At 45.6% G+C, this 14,250-nt stretch overlaps 1 protein-coding gene across 1 annotated transcript in view; it reads left to right on the top strand.

The window, feature by feature from the left end:
- Positions 1-14,250, top strand: part of LOC134404982 (phospholipid-transporting ATPase VD-like) — a 70,495-nt gene that overhangs the window by 39,064 nt on the left and 17,181 nt on the right. The window contains exons 5-12 of the mRNA XM_063136039.1: positions 2,013-2,217; positions 2,818-2,903; positions 4,379-4,485; positions 6,204-6,335; positions 9,571-9,686; positions 9,853-10,105; positions 12,802-13,013; positions 13,831-14,013. Of these exons, the coding sequence (XP_062992109.1) occupies positions 2,013-2,217; positions 2,818-2,903; positions 4,379-4,485; positions 6,204-6,335; positions 9,571-9,686; positions 9,853-10,105; positions 12,802-13,013; positions 13,831-14,013 (1,294 nt within the window). The remainder of the gene's footprint in view (positions 1-2,012; positions 2,218-2,817; positions 2,904-4,378; positions 4,486-6,203; positions 6,336-9,570; positions 9,687-9,852; positions 10,106-12,801; positions 13,014-13,830; positions 14,014-14,250) is intronic.

The raw sequence follows: 14,250 nt of genomic DNA, 5'->3' as shown, positions 1-14,250 counted from the left end.
TCTGAAACTGCCACACTTTCCTATTACTGTATTTGCAATTGGCTTACATACATTATTCACAAAATTATCTGGGAAATTATCTGGAGAAAATAAAACACTAGAAAATGTTCCAAATGTGCCACAATTGAACTTTGTTGAAAAAATAGTTCTGGATCTGAGGAAGACTGCTCAGGCAACTCTCCCCCCAACCATGGAAAAAGTCCCTGGCCCTGCTGGACACCTGATTTGTCTCCTCTCTGGTAAAGGAACCATCATGACTCCTGCATGACTAGCTTCACCTGCTGAAATCCCCCTCCCCATCTTTTAAAGAGGCACGAGCTCTGTCCTCTCTTGCCTCTGGCTGTCCTAGTTGAGGCTCTTACTGCGAGATCTCAGTTGCCCTCCCAGTGCACCATAGCCGATGGCTGTGTGTTGGCCATCACATTTGAAGAGGGACCTATAGGCATTGAATCCCGTGCAGGTAGATCCTATCTGACCAGTACATCTCCATGGAGGACAGGGAGTGTGATAATGCAGGTTGGAATTGCATATACTGCACTGTGCACATGGGGCATCAAGTCAAGGTATGCCTGAGGAGAGTCTTGGGTGAACAGCCCTGCTCCCTAAAGACACACAGAGCCAGTTTGCACATAACAAGATGCCACCATGGGTGAACCTCCCTGCAAGATTTCTCACTGTAGCACCAGCCGCCATTCCAAGAATTCAAGCTGCGGAGGAGCTGCACTGCTGCTTGTCACTGGGTAGGTTGCTGGGGTTGTTAACAAGCCACACACAACCCTAAAACACCACGGGGTCTGGGTGGCTTGTTAACCACCATGATTACCCACCCTCACCAGGTTTACATGTAATGATCAGCTACAGCACACCACCCCCATGGCTTGAACTTTTGAAATGGGAGACGGCAAGCCCTACGAGGAAATCCACCCACAGTGGCTTGCTGTTATGTGCAAGTCTCTGCCCAGTCAGAGCCTCATCGAAACAGAGCATTTTTGTGTGCAAGGAAGATATAAACCTGCATGCTTCTTGACTTCATTTAAAAAATAATAATTAAAAAATGGGAAAATTGAATTTTTCATATCCTGGAATGGATTAACCATGACCCTATTTTATAACTTGTTTTGGGGTTTTCTTTGGTATTTTTAAAATGTTAAAGAAATAATAATAATAATAATAGTAATAATAATAATAGTAATAATAATAATAATAGATAACAGTGTAACAACAGATTCATATTGAAAATGTAATCAATTCGAAGAAACAATAGATTATGTAACAGGAGGATGTAAAATACTGGCGGCAATGGACTATACAGGCAGGCACAATACAGCTGCAAAAGTCATTTGCCAACAACTGCCCTTCAAATTCAACCTCATTGAACTACCTACACCGTAGTATACATACTTGCCTGAAACAATCTTGGAAAACGCAGATCATAAAATATAGTGGGACAGAACAATTCATAACGACAAGACAATACCTTGCAACTGACCAAACAGAACACTTATAGACAAAAAAGAAAACACATTTACCTCATTGATATAGCAATACCTAATGATAAAAATGTTGTAGAACAGGAAGAGGAAAAGAGAGAAAAATATACACCACTGGCCATGAAACTTGAAGAACTATGGCAACAGGAAAAGGTTACAATTATTCCATTAGATACATCAGTCACCGGCATCACATCACTTTTTTTTTTTTAACAGAAAACCTTCAGAAATTGGGCCTACCAAAAAAATCCAGGGATAAAATCCTTAATAGTCAGAGCATGACTCGGCAAAGTCCATCATGTCCATCTAGAAAAAACACCACGAGTGAGAAAAAAGAGATAATAATAAAAATAGATTGTAATTTATATTTCTGTTTTGTTTGTCCCCTTGGGTTCAGTGCACAAAGATGGTTTTTAAAGTTGGTGGATTTAAAAGATTATAATGGTATTATTGTTTAGAGTTTTCCTCTTTATTCCTCATTTCCAAAGTCAGAGATGATTCCTTTACCGCCCTATTTTTCAGGAAAGCAAAGCAATACAAAGCCAAGTTCTGGAAAGATGTTCATGTTGGTGATATTATCCGTCTGTCTTGTAATGAGGAGATTCCAGCCGATATGGTGCTGATATATTCTAGCGATGGAGACGGCATCTGCCACCTGGAGACATCAAGCCTTGATGGGGAGACCAATCTCAAAGAGAGGCAGGTGGTCAAAGGATATGCAGAGCAGGTAGGCATTGCCTTTGTTCTGAGAGCTGCAAGACATGTGGGGACATAACCCACGTTCGGCTTGTGATGTCAGGAAACTTTCTAGAGAAGTCAGTTGTTCTTGAAAGCAACAGGGCCATTTGTGCCTCATTTGGGACTTGGATCTACACTACTGCTTTAAAGCACTTTATAACAGTTTTGACAATGGTATATGGTGTGTATCCTGGGCCCCAACAGTTGTCAAAACAGTTATAAAGCGCTTTAAAGCAGTAGTGTGTTGTTCAATTTCATTCCAGGATACCTCCTTACAAATTGGTTTTTGGTTGGTGGTGTCAGGTATAGGTACAAGGCTGGCCTTGTACCTAGTGGGTAGATTTATTGGGAAAGGGTTTGAGAATGTCCAGCTGTCTCTGCAAGCTTATCTCTGTAAGAAGTTCCCATGGGAGTAGTTGTTCACACTCCCCGCTCTCGGCCTTGAAGCTGCTGGGTCTCTGGGAACTTCAGAGAGTTTTGGAAAAGGTGGGGACAGTTACCCACAAGAGAATTCGTTACTTCTTGAAGCTGCTGCATGTCATGTATGAACATCCTTCTTTCCTCCTTCTCCTCCCCCATGTGCATATAGGCTACTGAACTTAATCCGGAAACCTTCTCAGGCAAAATAGAATGTGAGCCCCCTAACAATGATCTCAACTCCTTCCGGGGCTTTCTGTAAGTACCTTGGGATAAGTTCTTACCCTGTCTATTGTGTCCTGTTGATAACTTTGTAAGATTTTAAAACAAGGATTAGCAATTCCCAGCCCCAGGCCCCAATCCTAGTAAATCTGAGCACTCAGGCTGTTGAGTGATAGATCCCAAAGTCCTATGGTTCAAGAGTCACATGAGGATCCCAGTGGGCTCCTGCCCTTCGTCACTTGCCATATATGTGGTAAAGACATGTCCTTGGTGCCTCCTTCTGCTTCTCTTCTGGCTATAGGGTTGGTGCTGGTGTGGGCCTCAGGGGGGCTATATATGGGATACTAGGGTGACCATATGAAAAGAAGGACAGGGTGCCTGTATCTTTAACAGTTGCATAGAAAAGGGAATTTCAGCAGGTGTCATTTGTATATATGGAGAACCTGGTGAAATTCCCTCTTCATCACAGCAGTTAAAGCTGCAGGAGCTATACTAGAGTGACCAGATTTAAAAGAGGGCAGGGCACCTGCACTTTCTATTGCAGCCTTTCAAAAGCATGTTAACTTCAATAAACCAAACATGTGAATCAACTACCATTCCCGCAAGGGAGGGGTTCAGCCAATTTCCTTTCACTACCTTAAATCTTGATTGAGCTGGACCACGCTGCTCTGCCATGGGACTCCAGAGGTGCCACTTGAAATCCTCCCCCTCTGGCTGCATGCCTCCAACTCCCCTCAAAAGAAACAAACAGGGTTTTTTGGGGGGCGCCCCCCCCCCCGGAAACTCATATCTTCCCCAGTCTTTGATCAATATTGCTGGATTTCGACCTCACTGCTAGATGGCCCATTGTCTCCCAGCCTGGCAATTTTGGTATCTTTCCATCTATATTTTGCATGACAGGCCATTGGCCATGTCTTTTCACTCTTTTTTTCCTTCAATTTTCACACTTAAAAAACATTTCTACCATAGCCTATCTAGTAGAAAAGAACTCCCCACAGACCTGTATCTCAAAGGGCAATGCTAATCTCCGTCCCTAAAGCCCTACACGGAGGATAATCCTTCTTCTTTATAACACCATACAATAAACTTTGTTATAGACCACAGCTAGCTAATCCACCAGCAAATTCCCATAGGTATCCACATGCAAAATTTGGGGCAGATCAGACAAGTCGGATCTTAACTATGACCCCAAAATTGACTTTTTGCCCCTAAAAAGTGCAAAATGGTATTCCCAACTATATGTGTCACCCAACTGGGTCACCCACGATGAAACAAAAGGAAGCAGTTCTATTGAAGGTGCCCTCAGCCGAATGTTCTATCCAGTATCAGCACCAGACACACACTAGTCCAAATTTTTAAAGCTGCTCTATGATGCATCATTTCAAAAGTGTACCCACAGGTATTGGAAGTATATGTGAAGTGTTAGCCTAGTGTGGTGTGATAGCATGAGTGAATGACTCTTGAGGATTATCCCAGAGAGATAACAGTCACAGCTGGATTTGTCTTTACAGTGAGAATTCAAATAAGGAGCGAGTGGGACTGAATAAGGAAAACTTGCTGATGCGAGGATGCACTGTCAGAAATACAGAAGCTGTCGTTGGCATTGTGGTGTATGCAGGTCAGTACTGTGGATAGATAGTGCTGGGGGTTGCAGAGCCTGAGAATTCAGGAGACATTGTTTACTTGGACTTCCAAAAGGCTTTTGGCCGATTTCCTCACCAAAGACTCCTGAGCAAACTTAGCAATTATGGAGTAAGAGGAGAGGTCCTGTTATGGTCCGTAAGTAGTTAAAGATCAGAAAGCAGAGAATAAAACTCAACTGTAAATTCTCCCAATAATGACATGTAAATAGTGGGGTTCCACAGGGATCTGTATAGGGACCAGTGCTTTTCAACTTGTTCATCAATCGTCTAGAATTAGGAGTGAGCAGTGAAGTGCCCAAGTTTGACAATGATCCCACATTATTTAGAGTAGTTCAAACAAAAAGGGATTGTGATGAGTTCCAAAAAGTTCTCTCCAAACTGGGGGCGTTACTAGACGAGGCTCTAGCGCGCGTTACCTTCCGCAGCCACGTCGAGGCTTCCAGATGACGTTCACGAGGATCCGCCGTTATCCTGCGGTGAAGCCTCTTTCTCCCGACTTTAAAAAAGTGAGTTGTAGTGCGCCTTTTCCTGCTGTCCCGCGGTAATTTGGAGTACGTGTGGGAGGATGTGAGGTCACTGCGGTCGGCACTGGTCAGGAAAAGGCGTGCTAAGGGGGAGTGGTCAGCGGCTTCGGTCAAGCCGCCTCCGCCATTTGCGCGCAGTCCGGCAGCTGGGGCAGCGCGGCGGAGCGGCTTTTTTTTTTTATTTCCCCAGTGACAGTTTGCGCAGGAACGGAGGACCGGAAAAGTGGCTGGTGACTCCTTGCGGTGGGCAGCTACCGTGGCCGCATAATGGCGGTGCTGTACGCTGCCTGTTAGTGTGGGTACCAGGCTGGCAGAGGGCAGAGCTGTTTGTGGGCTGCTGCCATGGCTACGGCCAGATGTGGGTTGGCTCCTTGGGATGGGGCAGAGGGCACAGAGGCGGTCATCGCCGCCGACACCTCAGAGGCATGATGGGAGATGTAGGCACAGTGGCCATGCAGACGATTGACCTCGGGTCATATGACACCCGCCACGACCCCCATCAGGAAGTGAGCGCATCAATGTTGACCCTCAACAGCACCAGCAGCACTTCAGCTGGCACTGGCACTGCCGCCGCTGCCGCCGCCAGGGCCGGCGGCGGCATCGCTGACGGCTGCGCAAGTTTGCGGTCTTTCGGACGTGCGCAAACCGTGCAGCGAGCGAAAAAAAAAACCGCGGCAATCAGGCCGGTGTGGCTGCGCAACCGTGCTCGCGGCGGCAGCAGCACAACCGGCGCAAACTTCCGCCATAAATCGAAGGCAGGTGTGGATCATGAGGCGTCACGGCTGAACGGGAAAAGCCGCTTTCACCGCTCCTCAACGACGGAACACCCGGTACGTCTAGCAACGCCGTGGGAGAGTGGGCATCTAACTGGCAAGTGTGGTTCATGGTAAGCAAGTGTAAAGTGATGCACGTTGGGGAACCCTTCCCCCAATGCCAAGTATAGCCTGATGGATTCTGAGCTAGCCATGACTGACCAAGAAAGGCGTCTTTGCAATTCAGGTGGCCATTTTAATTGAGCTAGCGTGAAGAGTCCCAGGGACAAATTGCACAAAATCATAATATTTATTATAAATATTATCTAAACGTTTTCCTGTTCTTAACCATTGTGGGATATATATTTAAGCCTTTCAATTTCATTAAAAGATGCAATGTCCTTTGTACACCCAAAGGTCATGAAACGAAAGCAATGTTAAACAACTCCGGGTTTCGTTACAAGAGGAGCCAACTAGAGAAGAAGTTGAACCACGATATCATCTGGAGTGTTCTGCTTCTATTTGTGATGTGCCTTATAGTGGCAGTTGGTAAGTTAAGAGTTAACATCCAATCAACAAACTAGGATATTCTCTCTTCCTAAGTTTGTCTGAGACGCTCTGTTTTAGCAACCTTTTGTTCAGGCAACAATCTCTGCTGTTGCAACAGGTATGGACTGAACTGCATCACTGCTTGCACCCAAATGACTAGCCCTGAACTGGGCCTTGCAACATGCCTGACTTTGAGAGCGTCTCTATATTAAGGAAAACCACATTGTATTCCTGGGGCTTTTGTGCTTCCTGGCTATTTGGGGTGGGTGTTATGGGCTGAATTACATGGGAGGAGAGGGGCAACAAAGGGTTTAAATTGAATACTTCTCATCTGTTCACTTCCATTGTGTTTTTTTGATACAGCGCCATCTAGAGGTGGAAGATTCTGCTGGGGTTTTTTGGCTAATTTTTCTATAGTAATTTTCTCACAAATATATATTCTCATCCTCCTCTAGTGATCCTTGAAATTCCTGGATGATTAATTCTGAAGATCTTTGGCCAAAAGGCCCACATTTTGGCACTCTTTGCCTAACGTAGCATGCCACCATCCTGATTTATTGATCTTCAGAATACCACACAAGCCTTTCCTATTTGCATTCATGCATTGAGTGAAGAAGCAGTTATGTCTTTGATGTTTATATTAATTCTCATGATATTTTATGTCAATATACTACGATTCCTTTTTACAGTGGGTGCTTGCTCTTTATGTATTATAATCTTTCTCTCACTAGTCTCCCTTGTAGTTCTGTTAAAGTAGCTATCAGTCCTCCTTGCTGGTAGTTTTGAAGGCCTTACAGCACAATCCTATCCACGTTAACTCAGAAGTAAGTTTGTCTGAATTCAGTGGAACTTACTTCCAAGTAAGTGTGTATAGGATTGCTGCCTAAATGTCCTCTATTTGAGTTCTGTTTACACAGAGCTCTGTTGCAAAACACCATGTGTTTGGCTAATGTGGTGAACCAATCACTGATTTCCTTTGCCACTGTAGCTCAATGGCAGAGCACATCTTTCATCCTGGAACTGATCTCTGCATAAGAACATCAGAACATGAGAAGTGCCCTGAGGCTGGATCAGACCAAGGGTCCATCTAGTCCAGCACTCTCTTCACACACTGGCCAGCCAGCTATCGGCCAGGGACCAAAAGCAGGACATGGTGCAACTGCACCCTCCCACCCATGTTCCCCAGCAACTGGTGCACACAAGCTTACTGCCTCGAATACTGGAGATAGCACACAATCGTCAGGCATAGTAGCCAATGATAGCCTTCGCCTCCAGGAATTTATCCAACCCCCTTTTAAAGCCATCCAAACTGGTGGCCATCACTACATCTTGTGGTAGTGAGTTCCATCATTTAACTATGTGCTGTGTGAAGTAGTCCTTCCTTTTATTTGTCCTGGATCTCCCACCAATCAGCTTCATGGGATGTCCCCTGGTTCTAGTATTTTGAGAGAGGGAGAAAAATGTCTCCCTATCCACATTCTCCATACCATGCACAATTTTATACACCTCTATCAGGTCTCCCCTTAGCCTCCTTCTTTGCAAGCAGAACAATCCCAGTTGATGTAACCTTCCCTCATAGGGGAGATGCTCCAGCCCGTTAATCGCTTTAGTTGCCCTTTTTCCAGCTCTATAATATCCTTTTTTTAGGTGTGGTGCCCAGAACTGTACACAGTATCCTAAGCATGGTTGCAAAATAGATTTGTAGAAAGGCAGTATAATGCCAACAGTTTTATTCTCAATTCCTTTTCTTTTTTAGCATCTCTAGCTAAAAGGACTGGGTAGCAGCTGATGCGAAACAGCCCTGCTGGAGACCCTGGGGAGTTGTGGCCAGACAGTTGGCAGCAATGGGTTAGATCAGGGGTGGGCAACTGGTGGGCCTCCAGATGTGGTTGGGCCACAACTCCCAAGATCTCCAACCATTGACTATGCTAATGCAAGTTACAGTCCAGCAACATCGGGAGGGCCACAATCTGCCCACCTTTGGGGTAGATGGGCAATATGTTCTCGCCTGGTACAAAGCACCTTCCTATCATCATAAATTCAATAACCTTTTAACCCATGGGTGTTAATGAGATATATTGGTATATATAGCAGTATCAGAATAGTTGTAGTAGCTACCTTAATATTTCTGACATGTATCTCATTCTATTGCTAGTGAATGAATTAAGTGAAAAGGGGCACAATCCTATGTATGTTTGTCTGGCTGGAGCACGCAAGGAGTTGTAGAACTAATTTCTGTCCGAACATGAATAGGATTGCGCTCTAACGCAAGCATTGTCCTGATGATGCAAAACCAGAGACCTTATCTGATTATGTGATAAAAATAACTTTTGAAAGTATGACAAGTTAATGGTACAATACAATCTATGTTTAATCAGCATGTTTAATCATTAGTAAGTCCTGCTGAATTTTCAGTGATTAATTTTCAAGGAAGTGTGTACAGGATTACAGCCATAGCTTAGATTACACCTTAGTCTTTAGATGATTTAAAAAACAACCCATAAATCCAGGGTACTTTAGAAGTTGTTTGGTACTTTGCTTAGTAGGCTAGTATCATTGCATTAAATTTATTTATTGATTATTTATTTATTGCATTTATACCGCCCAATAGCCAAAGCTCCCTGGGGAGTTCACAAAAGTTAAAGCCATTCAAAGTGTAAAAGTATAAAACCATGATGTAAAATACAATATAAAAGCACATCCAGTATAAATGACAATGCCATTTGTAGTCCTCTTTTGCTAAATGTTTCTGTATTTCCTTTTTAAAGGTCATGGATTTTGGTTAAGCCTCCATTCCGTTCTGCCTCTCTACAGTACTGGAAAACAACTTTCTCCAATCCTATGTTTGTTTGTCTGGCTGGAGCATGCAAGGAATTGTAAAACTAATTTCTGTCTGAGCATGAATAGGATTGTGCTCTAACACAAGCATCGTCCAGATGATGCAAAACCATATTTGATTGTGTGATACGTTTTTGAAAGTATGACAAGTACAATCCTAAGCATGTTTAATCAGAAGTAATCTTGCTGAGTTTACTGTGATCTATTTCCAAGGAAGTCTATATAGTATTATAGCCAAAGCTTGGATTACAGTTTAGTCTTTAGATGATGAAAGAAAACCCAAGGGTAGTTTAGAAGTTGTTTGGTACTTTACTTAGTAGGCTAGTAACATCGTATTAATGAACAATGCCACTTGTAGTCCTCTTTTGCTAAATGTTTCTGTATTTCTTTTTTAAAGGTCATGGATTTTGGTTAAAAAGATATTCAGATCCGCCTCTCTACCATACCGGAAAACAACTTTCTCCAACCTGGGGAGGATTTTTAATGTTTTGGACAATGATTATTTTATTACAGGTAATTTCACAGCTTGCTCAGCCTATGCTACTTAATATACATCATTGTAAAACTGGAGTAACCTGGATTTGTGGGAAGTGTTCCAGACCTTTTCAGGTACAATTGTGAGCAGGATCTGGTCTCATGAACAACCCATACTAAATCCACTTCTGTTTTGCTTTGACAGGTCTTGATCCCAATTTCTCTGTATGTTTCTATTGAATTTGTCAAATTGGGACATATCTATTTTATCCAGAATGATATTGATTTATATGATGAAGCCACAGACACCAGGATTCAATGTGGATCACTAAATATAGCAGAAAATCTCGGGCAGATACAATACATTTTCTCGGATAAGACCGGAACACTCACTGAAAACAAAATGGTTTTTCGGAGGTGCACCATTGCAGGACGTGAACACAGCCATGAGGAGAATGGTAAGCTGAGGCAGAATGATGAATCGTTGCTTTCGTATGGTGGAAATAGATGGAATGTCTAACTAGCAGCCTCATCCTACACCTAAGTAAGAAGAAGCCAGTGGGGCGAACAGTTGTCACCACCTTCTCCATTGCCTGCTGCTCATCTGCTGGGATTGAGGCCCTCTTTTCCTCCGAGAGGTTATTAACTCCACTTGCCCTGTGAGCAGGGGCTTGACTTGATGAAGGGTTTGCCCTGGGGTGGATTCGGAGTGATGGCAGTTCATCTACATAATGCAGACACCATTGCAAAGCATTCCAGGGGCAAACCCCTGAAGCTCTGCTTTGAAAAAGTTGGTCACTTACCCCGACATTTCTCTCTCAACAAGGTGCAAACGCATGTTTACCTTCTGTCACTTTGCTTCGGAGCTGCTTCGGAGACATGTCTGAGCGGACGGCGAGCCCTGATTGGTCGCCACCTGCCCAGACAGGGGGGAGGGGTGGGCCAGCAAGCTGAATGGCCACTGCCTCTCTCCGCCACAGGGAAAAGCTCCCCCCCCCAAGTTTTAAAAAAGAAACGAAGAGGGATGCCAGGAGGTGCACAGGGCTCCCACGCCTCCTCCAAAGCAGACGAAAACATGCTCTGGCTTCTGCGGGCGTACATGGCACTTTATTGTGTTTTCCATGAAATCCAGAGAAATGCAGACAATTCTGATTAGGATGAAAGAAGAGAGAAGAAATTGAAATCATACACAACACACTTCCATCCACTCAGTAAAAGTTACATAAGCATCAAGCGTTTCAGATGGTGCATCCCTCTCTTTCTGTAACTAGTGTGGCGTTTCTGGTCTAAAATCCATTCTCCCCCCTCCCCAAATCATTTTGTGACTGATTATCCCATCACTCCAGTTTCAGTGCTGTTTGGGTATCCGTGTGACTTCAGCTGGCTTCAGTGTGGGCTGCCCATGTATCCCGGTGGTTGTCGCTTCAGAACTGCGATGCTGCAGGGTTTGGGAGAGACCAGCAGTGAAAACCGCACCGTGTAGATGGGCCCTGGGACATCTTAGTTAGGAACCAAGTGATGCCCTCTGGTGGTTGCATTTAGAAATTGGTTAAAATCATTGAAACAAAGTGGGCCAGTGACCTCTCTTGCATTTTCATGCATTGTGATAAGAGAGCTAGTCAACCAGATTCAGTAATAATATTAGGGAGTGATTGCCACAATAAGTGGCACAAGCATAAGGGGGCACAAGCAATGAATATGCTCTACAACCACTTTGGAAGACTGCAAAGTTGAACAAATTAGGGCTGTGCTCCACTTCGCTTCAGATCGGAGAAGCGATAGCGAGACCGCCTGATTCACCTCTGACAAAGGCAGAGATGGATTGGGTTGGGGGAGCTGCAGATCGAGACCAAGCAGATCCTTTGCCTCGATCCGGAGCTCCCAAAAAAAGGTAAGTGGGGGCTTACCTGGCGCTGCCGCAGTCTGTGTGGCAACGGCAGCAGAGCCAGTTAAGGGGCAGGGGGGAGGGCAGCTTACCTGGTTCCATTGCAGTCCGCTGGCAGCTTCAACTGAGGCTGAGGATTCAAACCGGAAAACCAGGCCTAGTCTTCCGGTTTGAATCCTTGGCCCCAGTTGAAGCTGCTGCCGGACCGTGATGGAGCCAGGTAAGAGGGGAGGAGGGAGGGGGCCTTACCTGGCGCTTCTGCCTCTGCAGTGTGTGCGGTGGCGGCAGAGCCAGGTAAGGGGCAGGGGGGAGGGCGGCTGACCTGGCTCCATTGCGGTCCGCCAGCAGCTTCAACTGAGGCCGAGGATTCAAACCGGAAGACCAGGCTGCGGGTGTGGCCTGGTCTTCCTGTTTGAGTCCTCGGCTTCAGTTGAAGCTGCTGCCGAACCACAATATAGGCAGGTAAGTTTTGAGGGGGCTGCCGCAGAGCTCTGATTTGGATCTGGAGCTCCGCAGCAGAGCAGAGCGGAGCAAACCATAGGCGGATCGACCCGGGGTGGAGCGGACGTGATCCAGAAGTTGGGGATCTGGATCTGGAGCGGATCTGGGGGGGGGGGTGTCCAAGCACAGCCCTAGTACAAATCCTTTCTGCAGAGGATTTACCATGTAGCTCCCATATTCTTCCTTTGTTTTTCTTTAGCTTCTTTTTGGAGTGTGTGCTGGGGGAAGAGCTGCAAACAATACTATTCTTCCGGCCTCTTCTTCTGCGTTGCATGCCTCCCCATGGGATTTCCAAGTCCATGCAGCATGTTTGTGTATATGGTATTCACTGATAAGCTTAGCCTGGTCCTCAGTATCTTTCTGTCTACTCGCCTGCTCCTTACTTGGCTGCTGGACCATAAAGTCACCATGTTTTATGGCTAAATAAATGACTGGATTCTTTTTAGTATAATTATGGTTTTTAAATTTTTGTATCCTTTACTGTTCTAATTCTTATGTTCACCACTGTAGAATCTGCTCCAGGGATGGAGTGGTATACAAATTTTGAAAAAAAAAAAGTTTAAATGTAGGCCAGACTCCTTGAGCTTAGGGTGGTAGTTTTTACACACACACACACACACACACACACACACACACACACACACTGAATTCCTTGTAAATTGTTGGAGAAGATTAGATAGCAAATGGACTCAATCTTCTTCTTCCTGACAGCTCTGTGGTCTTTTCTCCTCTTCCCTCCCTCTCTTCTTCCCCACGTTTTCCCTCCAGCAAAGAGGCTGGAAGCATATCTGGATGGGGATGAGGATGAGGACGAGGATGACCCACAGAGGAATCCTTCCCATGATTCTTTGCCACCTCTCTCCAGATCACGTTTTTTCAGCCGTAAATCGAGTGCGTTTCTGTCGAGCAAATCTCTGAGCCGTGTATTTCGCAGCACCAGTACTATGGTCACGAGACAACTGGCCTTCAGTAGCCCACTTGTAAGTGTTCCTCAGATCCAAGTCAGCTCACACCTAAGTCTCCTGAAGCTATTAGCTCACCTGCCATTACAAGTCTTTGTTTGCTATTTTTGCTCTAGAAGAGAAAAGAAAGACACCCATTTTATGTAACCCTTAGCTGCCTGGTCATACAGCGGGGCGGGGCAGGGGAGGAACCTCTTTCAGCTGTGGGCCGAATCCACTTTCGGAGTAGCTCCGTGGGGGGGAGGGGCTGCACTCCAGTGGTGTGTGGGGCTGAAGGCAAAAGGAGTGGGGCCAAAAACGCCAGCATATTTTAGCTGAAAGCCCTCTTTGCCAGAAACTCGGCCTTAGGAGGGGCATTTCAACCATTTAGAAGGGGGGGGGAACTGCACAAAAGCCAGGGATCCCCCGAATGACCAGTGGTCAGGGGGATGGGAGTGAGGCCAGGGAAGCAGATGTGGCCTCCTGGGGAGCCCGAGAGAGGCAGACTGGGTCTCCCGGAGGGCTGAACTTAGCCTCCAGGTCAGAGATTCCCCACCCTTCTCATATGTTGAGAGTTCTGGCCTTGCCTCAGGAGACCAGGAAGTGGCTGTTTACAAGGCCGCCCTAAGCAATCCCTCTGCAGCAATGTACAATGCTGTTGTTTGTGTGTGTGTGTGTGTGTGTGTGTGTGTGTGTGTGTGTGTGTGTGTGTTTCCAGCTGCTCACCCTCAGGCTCTCTGTCTGCTCTGAAACCCTGAACCTTCCAGTGCTGTGTGGCTGTTTCAAAAGGTCCTTCTTGACCACATGCCAGGAAAATGGAAGAATCTGACTGTCCTTTTTTTGGCTTGACTGACAGGAGACAGATGTTGTGCCAGACATCCGACTGCTATACAGGTTCCATCAGATTGCTTTGAAAAATTACACCCTGCTTGACTCGGCAACGCCTATGCCAGAGGTTGTGTGCATCAGCGAATTCTTCACTGCTCTTGCCATTTGCAACACGGTTGTTGTTTCCGATCCTGAACAACCACGTCACAAGGTAAGTCCCTGAGTAAGTCCCCGGGTAAGTCCTCAAGGTAAGTATCTGTAGCACACCTCCGTCTGCTGCAGAACAAAAGCTCTTTTTGGTGCTCTGCAGTCTTCTTTGCATTGAGAGAAGAGAAGCTCTCATTGATGGATGAGATTTCTCCACCATTGGCTTGCTTGGGAAAAGAAACCACGATTCTGATGGAACTGCAGGGTACATGGAGTTCTTACCTAAAGCACAGCCAGTAAA

Source organism: Elgaria multicarinata, chromosome 10 (genome assembly GCF_023053635.1).
Source record: "Elgaria multicarinata webbii isolate HBS135686 ecotype San Diego chromosome 10, rElgMul1.1.pri, whole genome shotgun sequence".
Classification (NCBI taxonomy): Eukaryota; Metazoa; Chordata; class Lepidosauria; order Squamata; family Anguidae; genus Elgaria; species Elgaria multicarinata.
The sequence above is the reverse complement of the archived record's forward strand: the minus strand, read 5'-3'. Positions and strand labels throughout refer to the sequence as shown.